Source organism: Oreochromis aureus, linkage group 18, assembly GCF_013358895.1.
Source record: "Oreochromis aureus strain Israel breed Guangdong linkage group 18, ZZ_aureus, whole genome shotgun sequence".
NCBI classification, from domain to species: Eukaryota; Metazoa; Chordata; class Actinopteri; order Cichliformes; family Cichlidae; genus Oreochromis; species Oreochromis aureus.
This window is the reverse complement of record NC_052959.1, coordinates 27,142,986-27,160,952: the sequence shown is the minus strand read 5'-3', so window position 1 is coordinate 27,160,952 and position 17,967 is coordinate 27,142,986. Positions and strand designations below refer to the sequence as shown.

Below are 17,967 nucleotides of genomic sequence, written 5' to 3'. Positions count from 1 at the left end.
CATCATTCTAATCTAATTTTTTGGAGTTATATTGACATATACTTGTGCTGTATTTTGGTATTAGTGTAAAAGATAACAAAGTTTAACCTGACTGAATGCATTTTGTTTTATTTTGTCATCTTACCCCTGCCTGTTGAGGATGCTCTGGGCCTGCTGCTCAATGAATAAATCCCCAGGTGAGATGCCGTAGCGAGTGGAGGGCAGGGATGCCCGGCGGGCAGTGCGAGGGGAGCTGGGCACTGCTGCAATGCTATAGTCCCGGGTGGCGGCTGGACTTGGCTCCTGCTGGGCAGCATCTTGCTGGTGGGGTTGTTGTTGTTGGGGCTGGGCTGGATGCTGCTCCTGAGTCCTTGTTCTAGAAGAGACTGAGCGCTCCTGAGCTCCACCACGCCGATAGTTCTCCATATTCATCACCTTTTCCCTTTCTGAAAATCGTCTTGGTCTTTCTTGAGAAGGCGGAGGGGCTTGGTTTGAATGGGAGGGGCTCGATGTGCTAACAGGCGCAGGATCTGTGTGAGTCCTCATGGAAACCCTGCCCACTCCAGAGCGGTACGGCACCCTAGGGTCGCGTGCTTCTGTCTCTACTTCTGGTCTGTCTCTGTCTCGCCTGGCAGTAGTTTGTCTGTCAGCGGAGTCTGGATCACGCCTGGAACGGTAGCGTGGTATATAATCGCTGTCCGCTTCTTGATCCAGGAGGATGCCATAACGCTCTGAGAGCTGGCGACGGCGCTCAGCTTTGTACCGGGCGATGCGCTCAGCCTTAGAACTGAGGTTGGTGGATTCTGTGGGGCCAGATGTGGGTGTAGAAGAGGTGGATAGTGTTACTGGGTCGACATAAACCAACACTGGCTCTGGGCGGCTGCTGCCAGCACCACCTTTGACCTGAGGTGACCTGTCAGGAGATGACACCTGCTTCTGTGGAGCCACTGTCTCCTCTCGGCTGTAGCGTTTCACTGTGGTAAATAGTAAAAATACTTCATTAATTATCAGGAATAACCCTGGAGAACTAAAAATGATACCAAAATCATGTCAAACGGATGTAAACTGTAAATGCTGAAATGAAGTCACACTTACACCAGAACAATGCTCAAGAGATCAAGTATATATTCATGTGAAAAAGAAAGTTCTTCACAGAACTCAATGCAGGCCTGTGAAAAAATAGCGTATCCCTAATGCTTCTTTCAGAATTAAGGGGATAAGTAGATGCCAGGTGCTGCTAATCAAATGCATTTTATTAACTGACCACCAGCAAGTGTGAGCAGGACTATAACAGCCAATATTTTGGCAGGTTGCTGGTCTGGAGCATTCAGGTGTGTGATAACACAATGACATAATCCCAGGCCAGAATCATGCCGGCAAGACCCCAATCCAGTCCGCTGGATGGCTTTGGAAAATGTGAAGGATAAGTGAAAACCCTTAGTGATCCCATATGTCTCAGGAGTATTGGAACAGTTGAGGCGCATTTTTTGTAAACACCACGTCTCCATGGCTTTTAAACCCTAAAACACGCTGTGCCAAAAATTGGTCTGCCCCAAGGATCGGGTCCCCCGACACAAACAGAGTAACATAGTGTACGCTGTTAAGTGCCAGGAGGATTGCCAGGATCTATACATTGGGGAAACCAAACAACCACTGACGAAGCGGATGGCACAACACAGAAGAGCTAACTCCTCAGGCCAGGACTCTGCAGTCTATTCACACCTACAGGCCAGTGGACACTCTTTCAATAATGAGGATGTACACATCCTGGACAGGGAGGAACGCTGGTTTGAGCGCGGAGTCAAGGAGGCCATTTATGTGAAGAGGGAAAGACCAGCTCTGAATCGAGGAGCCTGAGGGTACATCTTTCACCATCTTACAATCCTGTGATTGCAGCCATTCCCCAACTCTCTGTGAATGGTACTCATGGCCATTGATCAGTGGTCTCTGATTAGTGGTTGTTGATCAATGGTCATGAGAATTTGCACATTAATGATCAAGGAACTGACCTCACAGCCCATTGTTCATTCAGTGGGCTACTTCCACTCATTGTGCAAATGTAATGTTTATAAGGTTGGGGAAACTTGCAGGCAGCTGAGACTGAAGAAACGTTTCTCCCACTGAAAACGCTACGTCCAGATAAACAGATTCAACCTTTTGGGAAGGATGGCATAAATTTTGGACTTTTACCTGTATTTTGACAGGTTTTCCAGCTTTCTTTCCAGCTTTCATCTTAAACTCTACAGGCCTCAGTTAGCATGGTATGGTAAAATTCATTAGAGTAAAATTAGCAAAAGACTTAACAAGTATGGCTTGTTTGGAAGCACTGCCAGGAGAAAGCCCAATTTCTCTAAGAATATGAAATGGGTTTGTTATGCTGCATCTGAACAAACCACAAGAATTCTGGAACAATGTCCATCTTTGGATGGACAAGACCAAAGTGAAGTTTTGCCAGAACGTGCAGCACCATGTTTGAAGAAAAACAAGAGAAGTATAACAAAATAAACACTTCAGACCAACTGTCAAACACGGTGGTTGAGGGTTGATGATTTGGGTTTGTTTTGCTGCAGGGTCTGGGCACCATGCAGTCGACCATAATTCAGTTCACCAAAAGTTTACCAATGTATTGTAGCATCAAAGAGCCCATTAGTCTGACAGCTAAAGCTTGGCCAAAATTGTGTCATGGAACAGGACAATGATCCCAAGCACAGAGGTAAATCTACAACAGCTTAGAGTAGCTGAAAACAAAAATGGTCAAGGTGTTACGGCGACCCAGTCAAAGTCCAGACCTCAACCTGATTGAAATGCTGTGGTGGGACCTCAAGAGAGCTGTCCATAAACAGATGCCCACAAACCTCAATGAGCTGAATCAATGCTGTAAATAGCAGTTGGCCAAAACTCCTCCACAGTTATGTGAGAGACTGATAAAGTCATACAGAAAACCACTACTGCTGAATCATAGAGTGATTGTGTAGAGTTCCTTTTCACATGATTGTACAAAATACATTTTTTTAAAAACACAGATGCAGTTTACACAAGTGTGACATTTTTTTGATGTGGTGAAACAGAACATATCTCAGACATTCGTATCACTTTTTTACTTCCCATCTTGCAAACTTTGGCAACATGCAATTACAAGCAGTTTCAGGGGTGCTTGATTGCTCAAAGGTATGTTGAGATAACACCAATTCTGGGAATACACAGACTGACATTGCATCCCCAATGTGGTTTCATTCCATTATTTCAAGAGCTCCAAATTGTTTTACAAGTGTCATGTTGAGTTTTTGTATTTTAAAAGCTGACAGGATTCCCTATGCTGTTCCTGAGGCTGACTTCCTGTACTTTCCATCTGATCTGTGCATGCTGACGCACCTTGCATAAAAAATTCTGCTATTCTGAGGATAGGCTGTGTTAAAGAGGGAGGAATTAAGAGGGAGGTTTCCCCTTGTTTCAGACAGACAATGAGCTGTGGGTCTGCACAAAACCCAACTATGCCAACCTACTCTAATAGAGTCTATTAAAGCATATATAGAGTTGGAAATGAGGTCCTCTTCAATTGTGACATATTTCAGTAGTCCAATTAAAGCAGCACAGTTCAGCAATGCATCATCCCATGCTTACCCATCACGCAAGGCTCACAGGGGTCTGAGGCGCGGGTGTATCGTGGGGGATCCTCCTCAAGCATCCTGTTGGCGACCAATCCACCAGGCACCAGTGCAGGTGGTGCATCACTTTCAATGCCCTCCAGGCGCCGGGCTATCCTCTCCTTCCTGTTGGAGACAACAGACAGCAGGTGAAGGTTAGAAGTGAAGGAAGTCTTTGACATGTTTACATCAAAATACGTTGTCATTCTTGAAAATACCTGTTCATTCCCAAATCCTTTGTGACAGCTCCCTCAAAATATTTCTTCAACTCTGAAACTAAAAGTAGGACCAGAAATTAGAGTCAAAGAAATGGCACGACTAACTAAACATTAATTTATTCTGTGTTGTTTTTTGTAAGTGTTTCGAAGTGAAGCCCACCTTTGGGAAGGACAACCAGAAGTTTGGCATCTGTATCTGAAACACTCTTGACCAAAGCGGTCTTGTCATTCAAGGAGAAGTCACTCTGAAAACTGAAAAAGAAGAGAAGAAGACACAAACCAATATGAAACTTATGACGCAATAAACTTCTCTTCTTTTAATCAGGAAGTCCAAAGTCAACCCAAAGAAAATTAATGATGCTCTAAACCTCACATAGCCAGCTAGATTCCTCTTTAGCCTTCACAACAACTCTTCCTCAGCTGACCTGTCCTAAAGAGGTAAAAGCAGGTAATGCTGAAGCTCAGCTGGTGTAGCTTCTATTAAGATCCAACTTAAGATTTAGGTCATCAAATCCTTAATTAGAAACTGCCAATTAAGGTCTTCTCTCAATGATTTTATTTGGCAGCATTAACAGATCACACAAGACAGGATAATTAATCTCACCCTTCTTTTGTTTCCAGTAGCTTCTCCAACTATTTTATTCATCACTTAAACATAAATCTTAACATCAGTTGTGCACATTAAAGTTCTGGAAGTGATGCTGAGCTAAGGTTATGTAAGTGTGTGATGTAAACATAAAGCTAAAACTGAACTACATTGTTCATGCTTACTTATCCAGAATTAAATCACATTGAGCTGTTCTTGTCATCTTTTAAATACGATTTTAGGGTTGTACTCTTTACTTTTAGGACCAGATACCTTTAATTTTGTCTTATAATTTATGTAGAAGTGAAGCTATTTAGCTTGTAGCCCCAGAGCACTAACACTGTAAATGGTAAATGCTGTCCTGTAAACTAATGCAAAACGGAGCTTGGTGCACAGTGGTCCTGAAGGAGGTATTATAGCTCTAATTCCATGTGAACTAAAAGGTTTCCTTTTAGCTGTTCCAGGCATTTCAGCTTTTAGTGGTTACTAAGCATGATAAGCTAAAGCGCTCAAGTAAATCTATATGATTTACTTCAGTGAGTAAATCATATAGATCGTTTCAATGCGTGTCTAGATAACAAAACATAAAATGACAGTAAATGCTGCATATCATTTACTTTAAGTAGCTACATTATAGGTAGCTATATAAAAAAATCCACCTGCTATAAACGCATTTTTAAAATTGTTTTAATATTGGTATCCTATCATGATTTCACATAAAGAGAGTTTATTCTTTACTCACCTTAAGGTGTCTGTTGGCAGCGAGGTGGAGGTACAAAGTTTTGTAGAAGCTTTAGATCCAAATCCTGAGAACAGAAACAAGACACAGTCAAACTTGAATAATAAATATATACATTTATATGCTGGCGAAGCATCTGTCTCAAAATAAACTGTATGTTCTCCTATAATGTATTACAGAGTTCTTTATCCATTAATCAAAGACAAAACCTGAAACAAAATTCAAGAAAAAGAACAAGAAACAGCTCAATATGAATCATAAAGAAAGTTTTTTAAAACCTTCTGAACAGCTGATAGAGCTATTTTGACCTTTAACATTACATGTAAATGTAAAAAAAAAAAAAAAAAAACCAAAAACTTCACAATAAAACAAAAGACTGGCACAATCTTTGCTCTATTGTATTTACAAGCACACAATTCTGGTAGCCCTGGTTGTACCATACATGGTATAACTATGCTATAATTGTACCACTTAGAGACAATTAAGAAGGAATGGAAAAGCCTTGTTGCTTCGGTCACTTTCCAGAGGTGTTAAATCCTGTCTAGCTGCACTTTAAATATGTGTTTTTGTGTTTGAAACTTGTATAAATCCACAACTGAATTGCTCGGTCCTTATCCATAATTGATTTCAAAAGTACCTCAAACAACATACATATCCACCAGTGTAGCTCCGTGGAGTTTTTTTGATAGTGTTCGATTGGTACTATAACACCTACCAATCCAACAATCACTACAAGACATATAGTCTTATATTATTTTCTTTTAACATTTAAAGATGAGGCAAATCAAAACTTCAACGCATTCAAAATCACATTTTTCATGAGGAAACAACAACCTTTTACCAACATTAGAAACTCTCTTTACATGGGCACCTTAACAGGAATTTAAGTTTTTTATTTTTAAAGTAACCAATGACATTTATTGCAGGAAACAAAAATAAGTCAATAAATAACTTGATTAATATTAACTGAAACCATGTCCAGGTTTGGACAAAACACCTACCAAGCCAGAAACAGACAGACAGAGACATTTTGAAATAATTCACAGCATTATTTTGATGTAAAAACACAAGACTGATATAAAATAGGTTGATAGTACAGAGCGATTAACCAAGAGGTGCTGCTGTGCTCCTTCAAACGAAACACTTGGTTCATTTCTCACAGGAAATTTCCAACCCCACAATGAGCTCACTTCAAAAAAAGAAAACTCTGAGTTCACATCCAGTTCCCAACTGATATCTGACCTTCTCGCTCACATGTCACAGCAACAGCAGTCTGTTGTAAAGTTGTATCCCAGTATAGGGGACCGATCACATTACTGCTTCAGACGCCTCCATAACATCTTATTTTGGCCCCTGAGTGACTGTGTGGCAATGCTGTGCAACTTTTGTTTTGCAGGGTAGGAAGGAAGCGTGGATGTGTAAAGATGTGGCTCTGGAGGAGGCAAAATCCTGACAAGAATCAAGTTTAAGGGTTTCTCTGTAACATGTAGGCGACTTCAGAGGAATCAGAAAAACCAGAACCCTGTTAGACTCCTTCATCTTATAATTTATGCTCTCCTCTGTTTACAAAACACAGATTGCTGAAAAGCTGTCCATGACAACTTCTGTACTCTATTTTCACATGTGCGATCAATAAACGCCATAACCTTTGGCATTATCTCTTCTCAAATCCACAAACATTCAGCGTTTTCACAGCCTGTGGGAATTCGTAGAGCTGCATGTATCTGTCAGTCTGTGATTTCACTAACATACTTCCTCTGGTGGAAAGCCCCTTGTACAGATGTCAGCTTGTCTTTCCTTGGAAACGGCTGCAGGTTGTCAACAAAACAAGCAGCACAAGCATCAAAGCTGGCACTGGCAGAGAGCGGCTTTGGCTGCTGACGGTCCTAAAGTGAGCGTGGAGAGGAGAGGGATTTTCTATAAATATTCAGAGGTGCAAAATAGACTCCCTGAGTGAACTAGGGCTTTGCTTTCCCTACAGTCTCTTCCCATCATACACCTTGTGATGTTTTTACAAAGCATTTCATGAAGAGTGCATTTACAAGACAAGGCATCCACAGGAGCATCCACCTGTTGAAATATAGTGCTAAATGAGAATAGCTAAACAACACCTTTTAGTACCATAATCTTAATTTTAAAAGAACTGCATAGTTTAAATCTCATATCACAACTGTTTGATCCAACCAATAAGAAGTCTCAAGGTGAATCACCTCATCTATCAATGTCTGTCACTTTTCTTAGCTAAGAGCTAAATTGCATGGATCTTCCAAGCTAATCTAGACAGTTGAAGGAATTCAAGTGGGTTAAGAAAGTCCTCCTAAAGCCTCTTCCTCTTCAGCAGGCCTTACCTGTGCCACAGGGCTGGACATGGTTCACATGGTAACTAGAGATCCATGGGTTTCGAAACATGTTTAGGGAGAAGAACAGAAGGATAGCCTACGCCTATACTCCCCTCTGGTCACAGTGGTGGTAATGGTGGTGGACAGCAGGAGTGGCAGCAGTGAAGATGAAGGTTGCTACAGCAAGCCGAAAAGGAGGGATGGAGGTGGTGACACAACCCCGCACGCACACACATATATACACACACGGACACGCACACAGTTACAGCAGAGTGACTGGCCTAGCCACAAAGCAAGCTACAGCCTACATAGACTGACAGTCGTGCAATGCCGGTGTGTATGTCGGTGTGTGTTCGTGCACGCAAGCGAGCCGAGAGAAAGAGAGAGAGACAGCACAGCAGGGTGCTAAAGCAGCTCAGAGCCCTAATCAGATTACAGGCAGAAATTAGCCTTGATGATGAAAACTCTGGAACAGGATTGGAGGAGGATGCCAGGAGGACTGCAGGTGGTGGTGTGGGGCCCAGGACTACCGGAAGTCAGATGGTAGCTTAACACAGGCATAGTAAGGGCATGCTTCAGCCAACATTGCCAAGTGCCATCAAACTTCTATAAACTGAAGCCAAACACTGCATAAATATTATGATTAGGCTCTTAGATGGTCTAGCTGTGAAATTTTTATTCATTTTTTTAATAGTATTACAGTTTACAAGAAAATAAAATTCAATGTATTCCCAAAGCAATGATTCACTCTAGTTGCAAGGCTATCAGTTTCACCCTGAAGTCAGTAAGGCTTTCATATACAGGGATGTGGCTGATAAGAAAGGGCCTTAAATTTGGTTTCCTTCTCTTCATACTCCATCAAAACTGTGCTGTAAGATCATTGCTTTTTGCTTCAGCACCTGCTTCATGTTCATTGTTTGCTGCTAAAATTATTCAAACAAGTCCAAGTCAGGCCTGAAATGTGGTGATAATCACATAGTGCTGGTGCAGAGGCAGTTTTTTTTGAAGAAACGGCAGAAGCCACTTCTGTCAGTCATTACATCAGTGAGCCGAGTGAGGACGACGCAGCACCCTGGAGGTCACAGTGAGAGTTCAGAGAGTCGTGACATAATCTCCTCCAGCAGTGCAACAGCTGGCCACCTTTAGTGATATAACACATGGAAATATATATTGAGAGAATGTATGAAAAGCTCTGTTGATATTTACAGCACATCCTATGAGCGTGTATGTGTTTTTAAGAACTCAAACTCCGAAATATCCATCCATCCATTTTCTCCCACTCTTGTTTTTGCCCTTGTATATGTAATGTTTGTAGCAGAAAGTGTGGATCACAAAGACAACATTAGGTAGCTTAGCTTACTGTTAAAATTATATATGGTAATTAAGAAACAATTTATAGTTCAAAGTACATTAAAACTACAAGGTAAATAAAAACACCTCAAAATTCAGACTTTTGAGGTGTGAGATTTCATGGCTGTTTTTGGGCCACAGTTTCAATGATTCTCTGTTACTTGTGACAGTAAATGTCTATCTGTGCTGCAATATACAAGGAATAAAAGGAAAACACAAGGCACAGGCTGTAGTGTTTCCTGTAGAAATTCCACAATGTGCAGTTTTAGCACCTGGGACAAATGAAGGATGTATTACCAGGCCTCTGGAGAACATCAGGACATGTGTTTAGCCCTCAGTAGATGGTAGGATGAAGTTGCTTAGATTTAGAACGTTTTTAACGGGTGACCTGATTTAAAAACAAAATCTTGTTGCACAGTTTTGGAATCACTTGCTTACTCACTCGTCTTCTCTGCGTGATGCGTTTTCTCACCCTTTCACACACAAACTGCCCCCACCTCCTCCAGTCTGCCTCTGCACCCTGTAGACGCCCCTAATAAGGCAACATGTGTTGTGAGTGGCTGCCTCGGAGAGAGGTCACCCCGTCAGCCAGCCTGCCTGTGTTTATCAGGGGACCGTCTCCACGCCTTCTCCCCACTGCTCTGTCTTGTTTTCCTTGCCATTACTTCTCTTCTTTCCCCAGATTTGTCATCCGTGCATCTGCCTCACACACTCCTCTTGTCTCTCCCACTCATTCCCAACAACTCCTTTTCATTTCTCATGTCTTTGCCTCTCTTCTACTCTTTATTGCATTCATTTTATTTCACTTTGTCTTATCGGTTTCTCCACCACTTTCAGTAGCAACAAACACGAGACTTCCTCTTTCACTCACTCTCTGTCTCACTGGTTGCATACAAATTTATCATTTCAAAATCTGCCAGACGTCATTCATAAGGCTTTTCTTAGAAGTAAACCACACTGGCAGGGGATGTAATACTTCAAGCTTTCCAAGTAATAAAGATGGACTATGAGTGGATGAGCTGATGACAAGATGGGAACTTGTGTCAGACATCACGACCAGTGCACAGGTTTAAGATCTGATTTGCAATCCTCTTCAAAATTTACAGTAACCCAATAAAGAAGTGTCTCCTTAATTGTATATGGGGATATCATTTAAAAAGTCAGCTGTAAATATCTCACTTACGCAATTTTCGTGCAATTTTTAGTGCATTTGAACAATAAATTAGCTTTCTTAATGCACAATATCAGTAAATCTAAATTTTAAATTGATAAAAAAACACTTTACTTTTGAAATTAGGATATCCTGCCAAAACATTATCTGTAAATAAATCATAGCTACAAAACTCTGATGTTAACAGGCCGTCAGCTACATTACAGAGATGGATGTGCACATTCAGACCACTTGGTGGTCTCACGGTCTGTTAGGTGGAAGACACAATGTGAAACTTTGCTCTACAATTTCATCACTTTTCAGCACAGGATGTACAAACGCTGTCATGCAACCTTCAATAAAACTCAACACCCAGAACATCATGTAAACACCACTTAACAAATCCCAGCATGACTCAGCATCAAAGTATCTCTCTGCTAATCACACCCAAGCTGGACATAAAGAGTTTCAGCTAAGTTTGGAGGTATTCCTACAGACAGCAACACCATATGATACTTTGTTTGAATCTGTTTTGACAACCTTAGCTTTACTGGGCTTAAAACTTTCTGTGATGATACTTATGGGTGGCTTGTGTCGAGTACAATGTTGTGTTTTTGCATTCCGAGTTAAAGATAATATTTCAACTCACAAAAACAAGCAATTAATTCCCGTGCATACCATTCCTACTGCACTGCATGACAATCTGCAGCCACGTTAGTGAGTCAATGAAAGATAATTTCCATGAAGTCATTTGGTGAGTTTAAACTGCTATATGTCAACATTATAAAGAAAAAAACGATTAAATGATTCCAAATATTAACCATAATGACACAATAAAAAATCGATACTATACACACTCATTAACTAAACAGAGGAATCATTCCCCAAATTTCCTTTACACTCTATATATTTTGTTGTTGCCATAGTGGATCATCTGCCTCCATCTCACCCGACCCTTAGCATCCTCTTCTACATGTCATACTTCACTACAACCATGAATCTGGTCTTTTCCTACCTGTCGGGCAGCTCCATCTTCAGCATTTTTTGTCTAGTATTTCCACTATTCCTCCTCTGCCAATGTCTAAACCTTCTCAACCTTCACTCTCTAACTTTGTCTCCAAACTACTGAACCTGAGCTGTCGCTCTGACATACTCATTTCTAACCTTCGTCTCCTTCTCAAGCTCCGATATTGTCTGTGCCTCCACCTCCAAACCAGACATCGCAGCAGGTCTCACTATCACTACTGAAACTTTCCCTTTCGCCATTGCTGCTATACTTTCATCCCTGACACTCGTCTCTGAGGGATGAGACACTCATCTCTGCCCACTCCGCTTCCTTACCTCTCTTGCGTACTGTCTGTTGCTTTGGTTGATTGACCCTGGAGTTAATTTAGCCAAAATGTGACGAATAACAAAAACTATCAGCAGCCAGCAGCTAAAACTGATCCAGGGTTACAAACTTGATTCTTTTTAAATTAAATCCTCTGGCTCTGCCTCACAGTCCACCAGTATATATGTTAGGTTAATGGTTGATGCTAAATTAGCTTCATGTCCAGGGTGCATCTAGTCAAATATGAGCTGGAATGGGCTACAACTTCCCTGTGACCCAAGAACAATATCTGAGAAAAAAATGGATGGATGGTTCATAAATCTGTATTTTTTATTCACAAGATTTTATTTTTAATCTGGATTTAAAAGATAATTACATAGAAACAGCAGTCAGCCTCCTCTTGTGAGCCTCAGCTTGGTCCCTGTGTGACTCTTTTCTAAACCAGGCACTTAAATTTAAACGTTAAGACGCTCTCTTTTTTTCTTCTTATGTTTCTCCAGAACTTCGTTGTGATGTCACACTGCAGATGGGTTACTTTGCTCAGCATTGTTTTTCAGGTTCTCTAATACTCTGTACAGTGTATGAATCTCCGTTCCCGCTAACTACTCACATCTTGTTTTAGGCCACATGAATAAATTAATTCTGTCATTTTCTTTTCCCAGAACTTTTCCCAGAGTAGTAAAAATAAGCACATCTGGTGTTTACTGTAGAGCAGCAAAAAGCTTTTATTTCATCGCAGAAAAATGTTGATTATTAATCTACATGTTACTTTGCACTTCCAGCAGCAGCAGACAATATGCTCAAAGTTGGCCTGCCTTTATTAGGAGAATTTCTTCTTTTTTGATTAGCTATTGTGCACTAAATCACATAGAGATACATGTGCTTATGTAGACACATGTACACACACGTACAAGATGCACACACAGGTCAAATGAGAGGCAGAGCGAGCACAGCTGGAACTTTCATGCTTCCTCCTTCCTTAAACATTTACTCTGGCATTCCTTCTTTAGATTCAGATCAGTGTTCCTCTCTCCTGAGTTGCATCAGCTCTGCCTGACGCTCAACACAGAAATCTGCCCGCTCTGCTCTTATATGGATATTGATGAGCACAGAGGTCAATGCAAAGGAGAGACACTAGAGTTCAGCAACTCTCAGAGCAGTAGAGAGGGAGGAAAACAAAAGAGAGATGGAGACAGAGAGAGAAATAGTAACAGAGGAGGGGGAGGACGACTTCATGCGAGAAATGATTACTTAATGATTTGGCTATTCTTTCTTTAAGGGTACCTTGTCCATTGTCTTCACATCATACAACATTATGAAGTAGCTTAAGGCAACTCATGAGCAGACAAAGGAAACATCAGTTCAATTAGATACAGTGCATATTTACTTTTGTACTTTGCATTAATGCAGATCCATTTCTGCAGCTTCTCTACTGTTTGCCAGATAAAGACCAGACAACTGAGCTGAGACAGACTCCATGATTAGCCACTGGTTTTATTAAAGCCCATTTTACACTGCTGGAGATTCAGACTGACTATTATCAACGGGATTACAGACAATAAAATGACCAAAACAAAGGTGACAAACCCTCAGTGATGAGTTGCAAAACATTATCAAGCAAGAACATGATATCAGTAAGAGAGGATGTCCTTAATATGGTCACCTTAGGCACACAGCTCTGGCACTGAAGTCCCCAGCTCTATGGTGTACAAACTTTATGTTTACAAACTACAGCCAATCAGAAGAAAGTTAGCTTAAATGGAGGGGGAAAGGAGCTGAACCAGCTTGTTTCAGTGTTGAAGAACCGAGAGACTGCACTGGGGTTGAATAAGAGATTAAAATAGGATTATTTATAACTGTGAATCACACAAAACTTCTTTAGAAGGGGACAAGAATAAAAATACAGAGCTGAAAAGGAGCATAATAATTCCCTTTTCACTAAAAATCACGTGCTAAAAATCGGTCATAGATTATCCATAGCACTTTAACACGAGATAGATCTCGTGTTAAAGAACTCATTTATTAGTTTGCATCCATTGGCCAACTTCAGAGATTTCTATCACCCTTAACCTAAACATTAATCATACAATTAGAGTAAAGCCAGACTATTAGAAGACCCAAAAAACCCTGTGGATAGCTGCCTAACACACTCACAGTGCAGACAGTAGACAGGACAATCAGAAATCATGCTAAGCTGAGGAGACAGGGGTCAAGAAAGTTTCTCATTCAGGCTGCAGAAGAGTGATGAAAGGATTTTAAAGAAGTAGAAATGGCTCTAACTAGCCTAGACCGCACCTAAGAGTATTGCACACCAGAGAAATCCTTTCCCTTTGATAAAGTTATGAGAACGTTATGCTTAAAAGGATGGAAATCTGTTGTTAAAGTCAGTCAACCTGCAATTCTTATATAGCACTTCCCTACTCTCCCAGAGCACTCAAAGCGCTTTATACAGCGTGTCTCATTTACCCAATCACACGAGCCCTTTTTTATGCAGAATTGCTTTCTATCTACCATTCACACACCGATGGATACATCAGAGAGCAAGTGTATCAGCAGATATATGTCCTGTCGGATAATATCTGCACGTTAAAATATATTTATCTGGTGTGTTATTTTGACTCGGTGTTCAAAAGAAAAATTATTTTTTACAGACGTGAATTTTTTGCTTCCTTGAAAGAAACAAATCAATCTTATAATTTGAATATTTGTTTTCTAGCGATGAAACACACTATAAACCCTTGCTGTTCTTCAAAGTAGATCAAACACGCATCCAATAAAACAGAACAAAGTATGTATGTATGCATGTATTGCTAACTGGGTGAATGGCTACACATAAGCTCGTAACACTTGGAGGTTTGAGCCAATCTCAATTCTCATATGTGGATGAACAGAGTCCAGTAGCACAGGGTCAAGCCTGGGGCCAGCCAGTAAACCTGTCTGTTCACTTTGATGAGTGCAGCAGGTGCAGAGCACCAAGCAACTGCCGTACGGCATCACATGCTCCCCCCACCACCCCACCCCTCACAGAGGCACACATGCTATAAAAACAAAATTGTGGAGAAATGATGCCGACTGATGCCGGAACAACACACCGGCCCAGCACATACCCGTCAGATCAGCTGCACTTGCATACCACCATACAGCTATAATCTGGGGCTTGGAATGCTAATACCCATGTGGTTACTTGAGACATAAGTGCAAAACTAACAAGAAGCAGACTCGGCTATGAAGAAAATGTAAGCTAGATACCATCTGAATACTTTTGTTTTTTGGAGGTAAAGTTTGCCTCCATTCTTGGGCATATGACAGACAAAGAGGGACAATGAAGGACGTCTTCCAATCATAAAGAGAACATTTAAACTATAGGACTGTTGTTAAAGTCAGTGAACCTGCAAACACAACCACCTACAGGAGTAACAGTCATCTACGAGTATGTGTGTATTGTTCCACTCTGAAACTATAAATAAAGATTTCTCTAAAAATATAATCAAATCAAAGTCTTAGAAACATTATACAGATGGTTATTGAGCTAAAGAGGTCTTGTTACAAAGCATTTCGCCTACAAATATCTGTTCAGCATTTTAAAAATGTCATCTAATTTAACCGCACAACATTTGGTGATTGCACACAATGCCAAGTTTACTTAATCAAACAAGCAGAAAGTTACCGGTATCTTTAAGCATTGTTGCCCTGTATATGTTTATGCTAAATGACTGACGTTTCATAGAAATAAAGGAATTTGCAATCATGTAATCTGTTTATATGTGATGTGCTGGCTTATAATTTAGGATAGCAGACATAAGATTAAACCAGAAGAGATAAAATCATACTTGCAACTCACGTTAGCTCCAATAAAAAGGAATCGAGAAAAGTGGTTCACAGGTGAAGTCCATCTATCCTGGAAGGAGAGATATCAAACCACCACACAATGATGCTGAGGAGGCAGGAGGTGCAGGTGTGAGCAGGTAAACCCAAACAGAGAGCCTAAGTCATCTACCGTGAAGCAGGTCCAACCTCAGCAGCCGACAAATATATCCCGGTGCTTTCCCTCTAGCTCTGCGGTTCTGGGATAAATAAATCAGTCCTGGAACAGCCAAGCAAAGAAAGGGAAGAAGGGAGAGGGAGAAAGAAGAAAGAGAGGGAGTGGGGTATGCAGGAGATGGGTGAAGGATAGAGGGAAAAGAGGGGTGAAGCTGAGAAAAGGTACACAGGCTGGGTGTCTGGATACTCCTATAGTTAGTGATTCTTCAAACTACTCCAAAAGTGAAGATAGGTGGTTCCTGAAATGTCCATTCTGCAAATCAGGTTTGTATCGCCCGTCTAATAGAGTTTAAACTGAGGGTCAGAGGCGACACCGCGCTACTTCCAAAGAGTTTAGGGAGTGCAGGCCAAAATTGTTGCTGTAACCTTATCCCACAGCAACCATGTATGGGCTGAAGAGAGCGGCCTCAATTGAGGGGCATCTGCCATAAATAGCCAGGCAGCGTCGGGCTCCCGGAGCAGGAGGATCGAATCAGCTGTTACAACTACAATCCAGCAGCACAGCGTGATCCAGGCTGCGCAGGAACGCCTGCTCTATGACACCAGGGTCGTACACAGCGCACTGTTTCACTTGCATTAATTTCAGCCAGTCACCTGACCAGTTTGTTCAAAGAAACTAGGATTGCATCAAACGCTGGGTTGATGCTGCATTTCATGTTAGGACATTTTAATTCATCTCTGGAGTTTGAGGGGCACAACTGTCACTACATATGGAGCCTCATTGTGCAGAATTTTCACATAAATTTGACAGATTACTAACATGATCCATGTCAAACTGCTTACACAGGACAGCTGTGAGATGCTCAAAACAGGAACTCTTGAGCCGACTGTTTACAAAACCTCACACGTATGATACAGTTTAAAAAGTTTTCATGTCCAATACAGACAAAAAAACAAATGCAAATCACTACTTTAACTTCATCTGCTACTACAAGGACTCCTTGCCATGTTTTAAACAAAGTGAATGAAACAGTAAAATACAAACGCAAACGCAGTAAAGCAATTATGCGCTTTTTTAAGACGTTTGATAACAGCAGGGACATTAAACTGTATTAAATAAATCCTAACGCTGTATTTTCTATATAAAAGTAGATCAGCATATCCAGGTGATTAAGTTGTGGCTATCGATATGTGTCTTTGGGTGCTGTGGTGAAAGAGGAGCAGGTCAATTTAGGGTTTTGCTCCTTTTTCTGTTTATTTGTTGTTTGTCTCCATCTTGTGGTGCTGCATTGTCACTGCAGGACGGGTCACCCCTTCAAACCATTTTACAGAACAAAGATTAAAGATAAAGAAATCACTTTATGTACTTATGTTCATATTTTATCTCCCTACAACACATTAGAAAAATGTTATTTTTCTGTTCTTACCTTTTCCTCTCATTTTTTTTGTCTTGATATTACAGACGATGTACAACCACATTTATGTAGTTTCATCTGTGAGTTACAGTCAGATGCGTAATCAATATACTGCAGTAATTTCAGTCAACATGTTGCTCCCTTAGACATCTGTTTTGGGTATATCTACTTTTACTCTTATTTTTTTCCTATATAAAATGCATCTTTGGGGTTAAATACACACACAAGTAGGATTAATGTGCATTCAATAAAGGCAATGACCACTTACCTAACAGAAATCTATCCATTTGTCTGTTATTTCGGGGCCTTGGTAAACCAAAACATATTTTCCAGTTGAGAAAATGACCCTAAAATTAACAAAACTGGTTAAGAAATAATTTTATTACAACTGTGTTCATGGGAAAGTTTTTGCATGCAGAAAAATCCTGTTTACAGTCAGGAATACAAGTTTATGTGGACAGGCTGAAGGGTGGAAGAAAATGAGGGCACCTGTCACTGTGGCATTAATGGACTTACTTATTCCACATCCAGCACAGGCAAGCAGGCTTGACAGGTGTACAGTAATGACAGATATGTAGGCAACTTACTGTGAACTGGACTGACTCAGAGGCTGAGGCAGCTGTGATGGAGGGACAGCTGGAGATGGATGGCAGCGAGGTCTGCAGAACAAAGGCAGACTGTTTCACTCAAAGAATACCAAGTACACAAAAAGACAAAAGAGAAGTGATGCTTTCCTTGATACAATGAAGTGTATGAAGATTTGGAATAACCTTGCTGTTTGCATTAATTGGTAATTAAGTGAGAGTTACAGACAAAAATAATTCTAATCACAACCATTACAAATCCCCAGCATTTACCGACAGTTTGTACATCACCTGACTGGACAGCAGTAATCTCAACTGGTAGCTCTGGATCCAACGTGAACAGTATTCAGACGGAGTTTCAGATCATTCTTCTTTGCAGATATCCTTCATCTCAGCTGTATTCAGTGTAAATGCACATCTTAACGGCATTCTATTGGATTAAGGTTTTGGACGCTTCAAAAGACCGACTATCTTTATTTGAAGCCATTCTGAATTAGATTTGCTTCAATGTTCAGGTTCATTGTCCTGCGGTTTCTTCTAGCTTATACTGAGCTTTAGCTGGCACACAGCCAACCACATTATCCTGCAAGATACCTTGATAAACTTGGGAACTTTTCCACATGCTGTCAATCCATACAAGACACAGAAGCTA

General features: G+C 40.9%; 1 protein-coding gene across 1 annotated transcript in view; it reads right to left on the bottom strand.

The window, feature by feature from the left end:
• Positions 1 to 17,739, bottom strand: part of LOC116332088 (supervillin-like) — a 71,713-nt gene extending 53,974 nt beyond the window's left edge. Inside the window, exons 1-10 of the mRNA XM_031754947.2 lie at positions 17,607 to 17,739; positions 17,319 to 17,390; positions 17,000 to 17,078; positions 15,333 to 15,419; positions 15,177 to 15,233; positions 5,170 to 5,233; positions 4,002 to 4,093; positions 3,842 to 3,899; positions 3,601 to 3,749; positions 125 to 953 (exon numbers count right to left, since the gene is read on the bottom strand). Of these exons, the coding sequence (XP_031610807.2) occupies positions 125 to 953; positions 3,601 to 3,749; positions 3,842 to 3,849 (986 nt within the window). The 5' untranslated portion in view covers positions 3,850 to 3,899; positions 4,002 to 4,093; positions 5,170 to 5,233; ... (3 more) ...; positions 17,319 to 17,390; positions 17,607 to 17,739. The remainder of the gene's footprint in view (positions 1 to 124; positions 954 to 3,600; positions 3,750 to 3,841; positions 3,900 to 4,001; positions 4,094 to 5,169; positions 5,234 to 15,176; positions 15,234 to 15,332; positions 15,420 to 16,999; positions 17,079 to 17,318; positions 17,391 to 17,606) is intronic.
• Between the last annotated feature and the right edge of the window lie 228 nt (positions 17,740 to 17,967).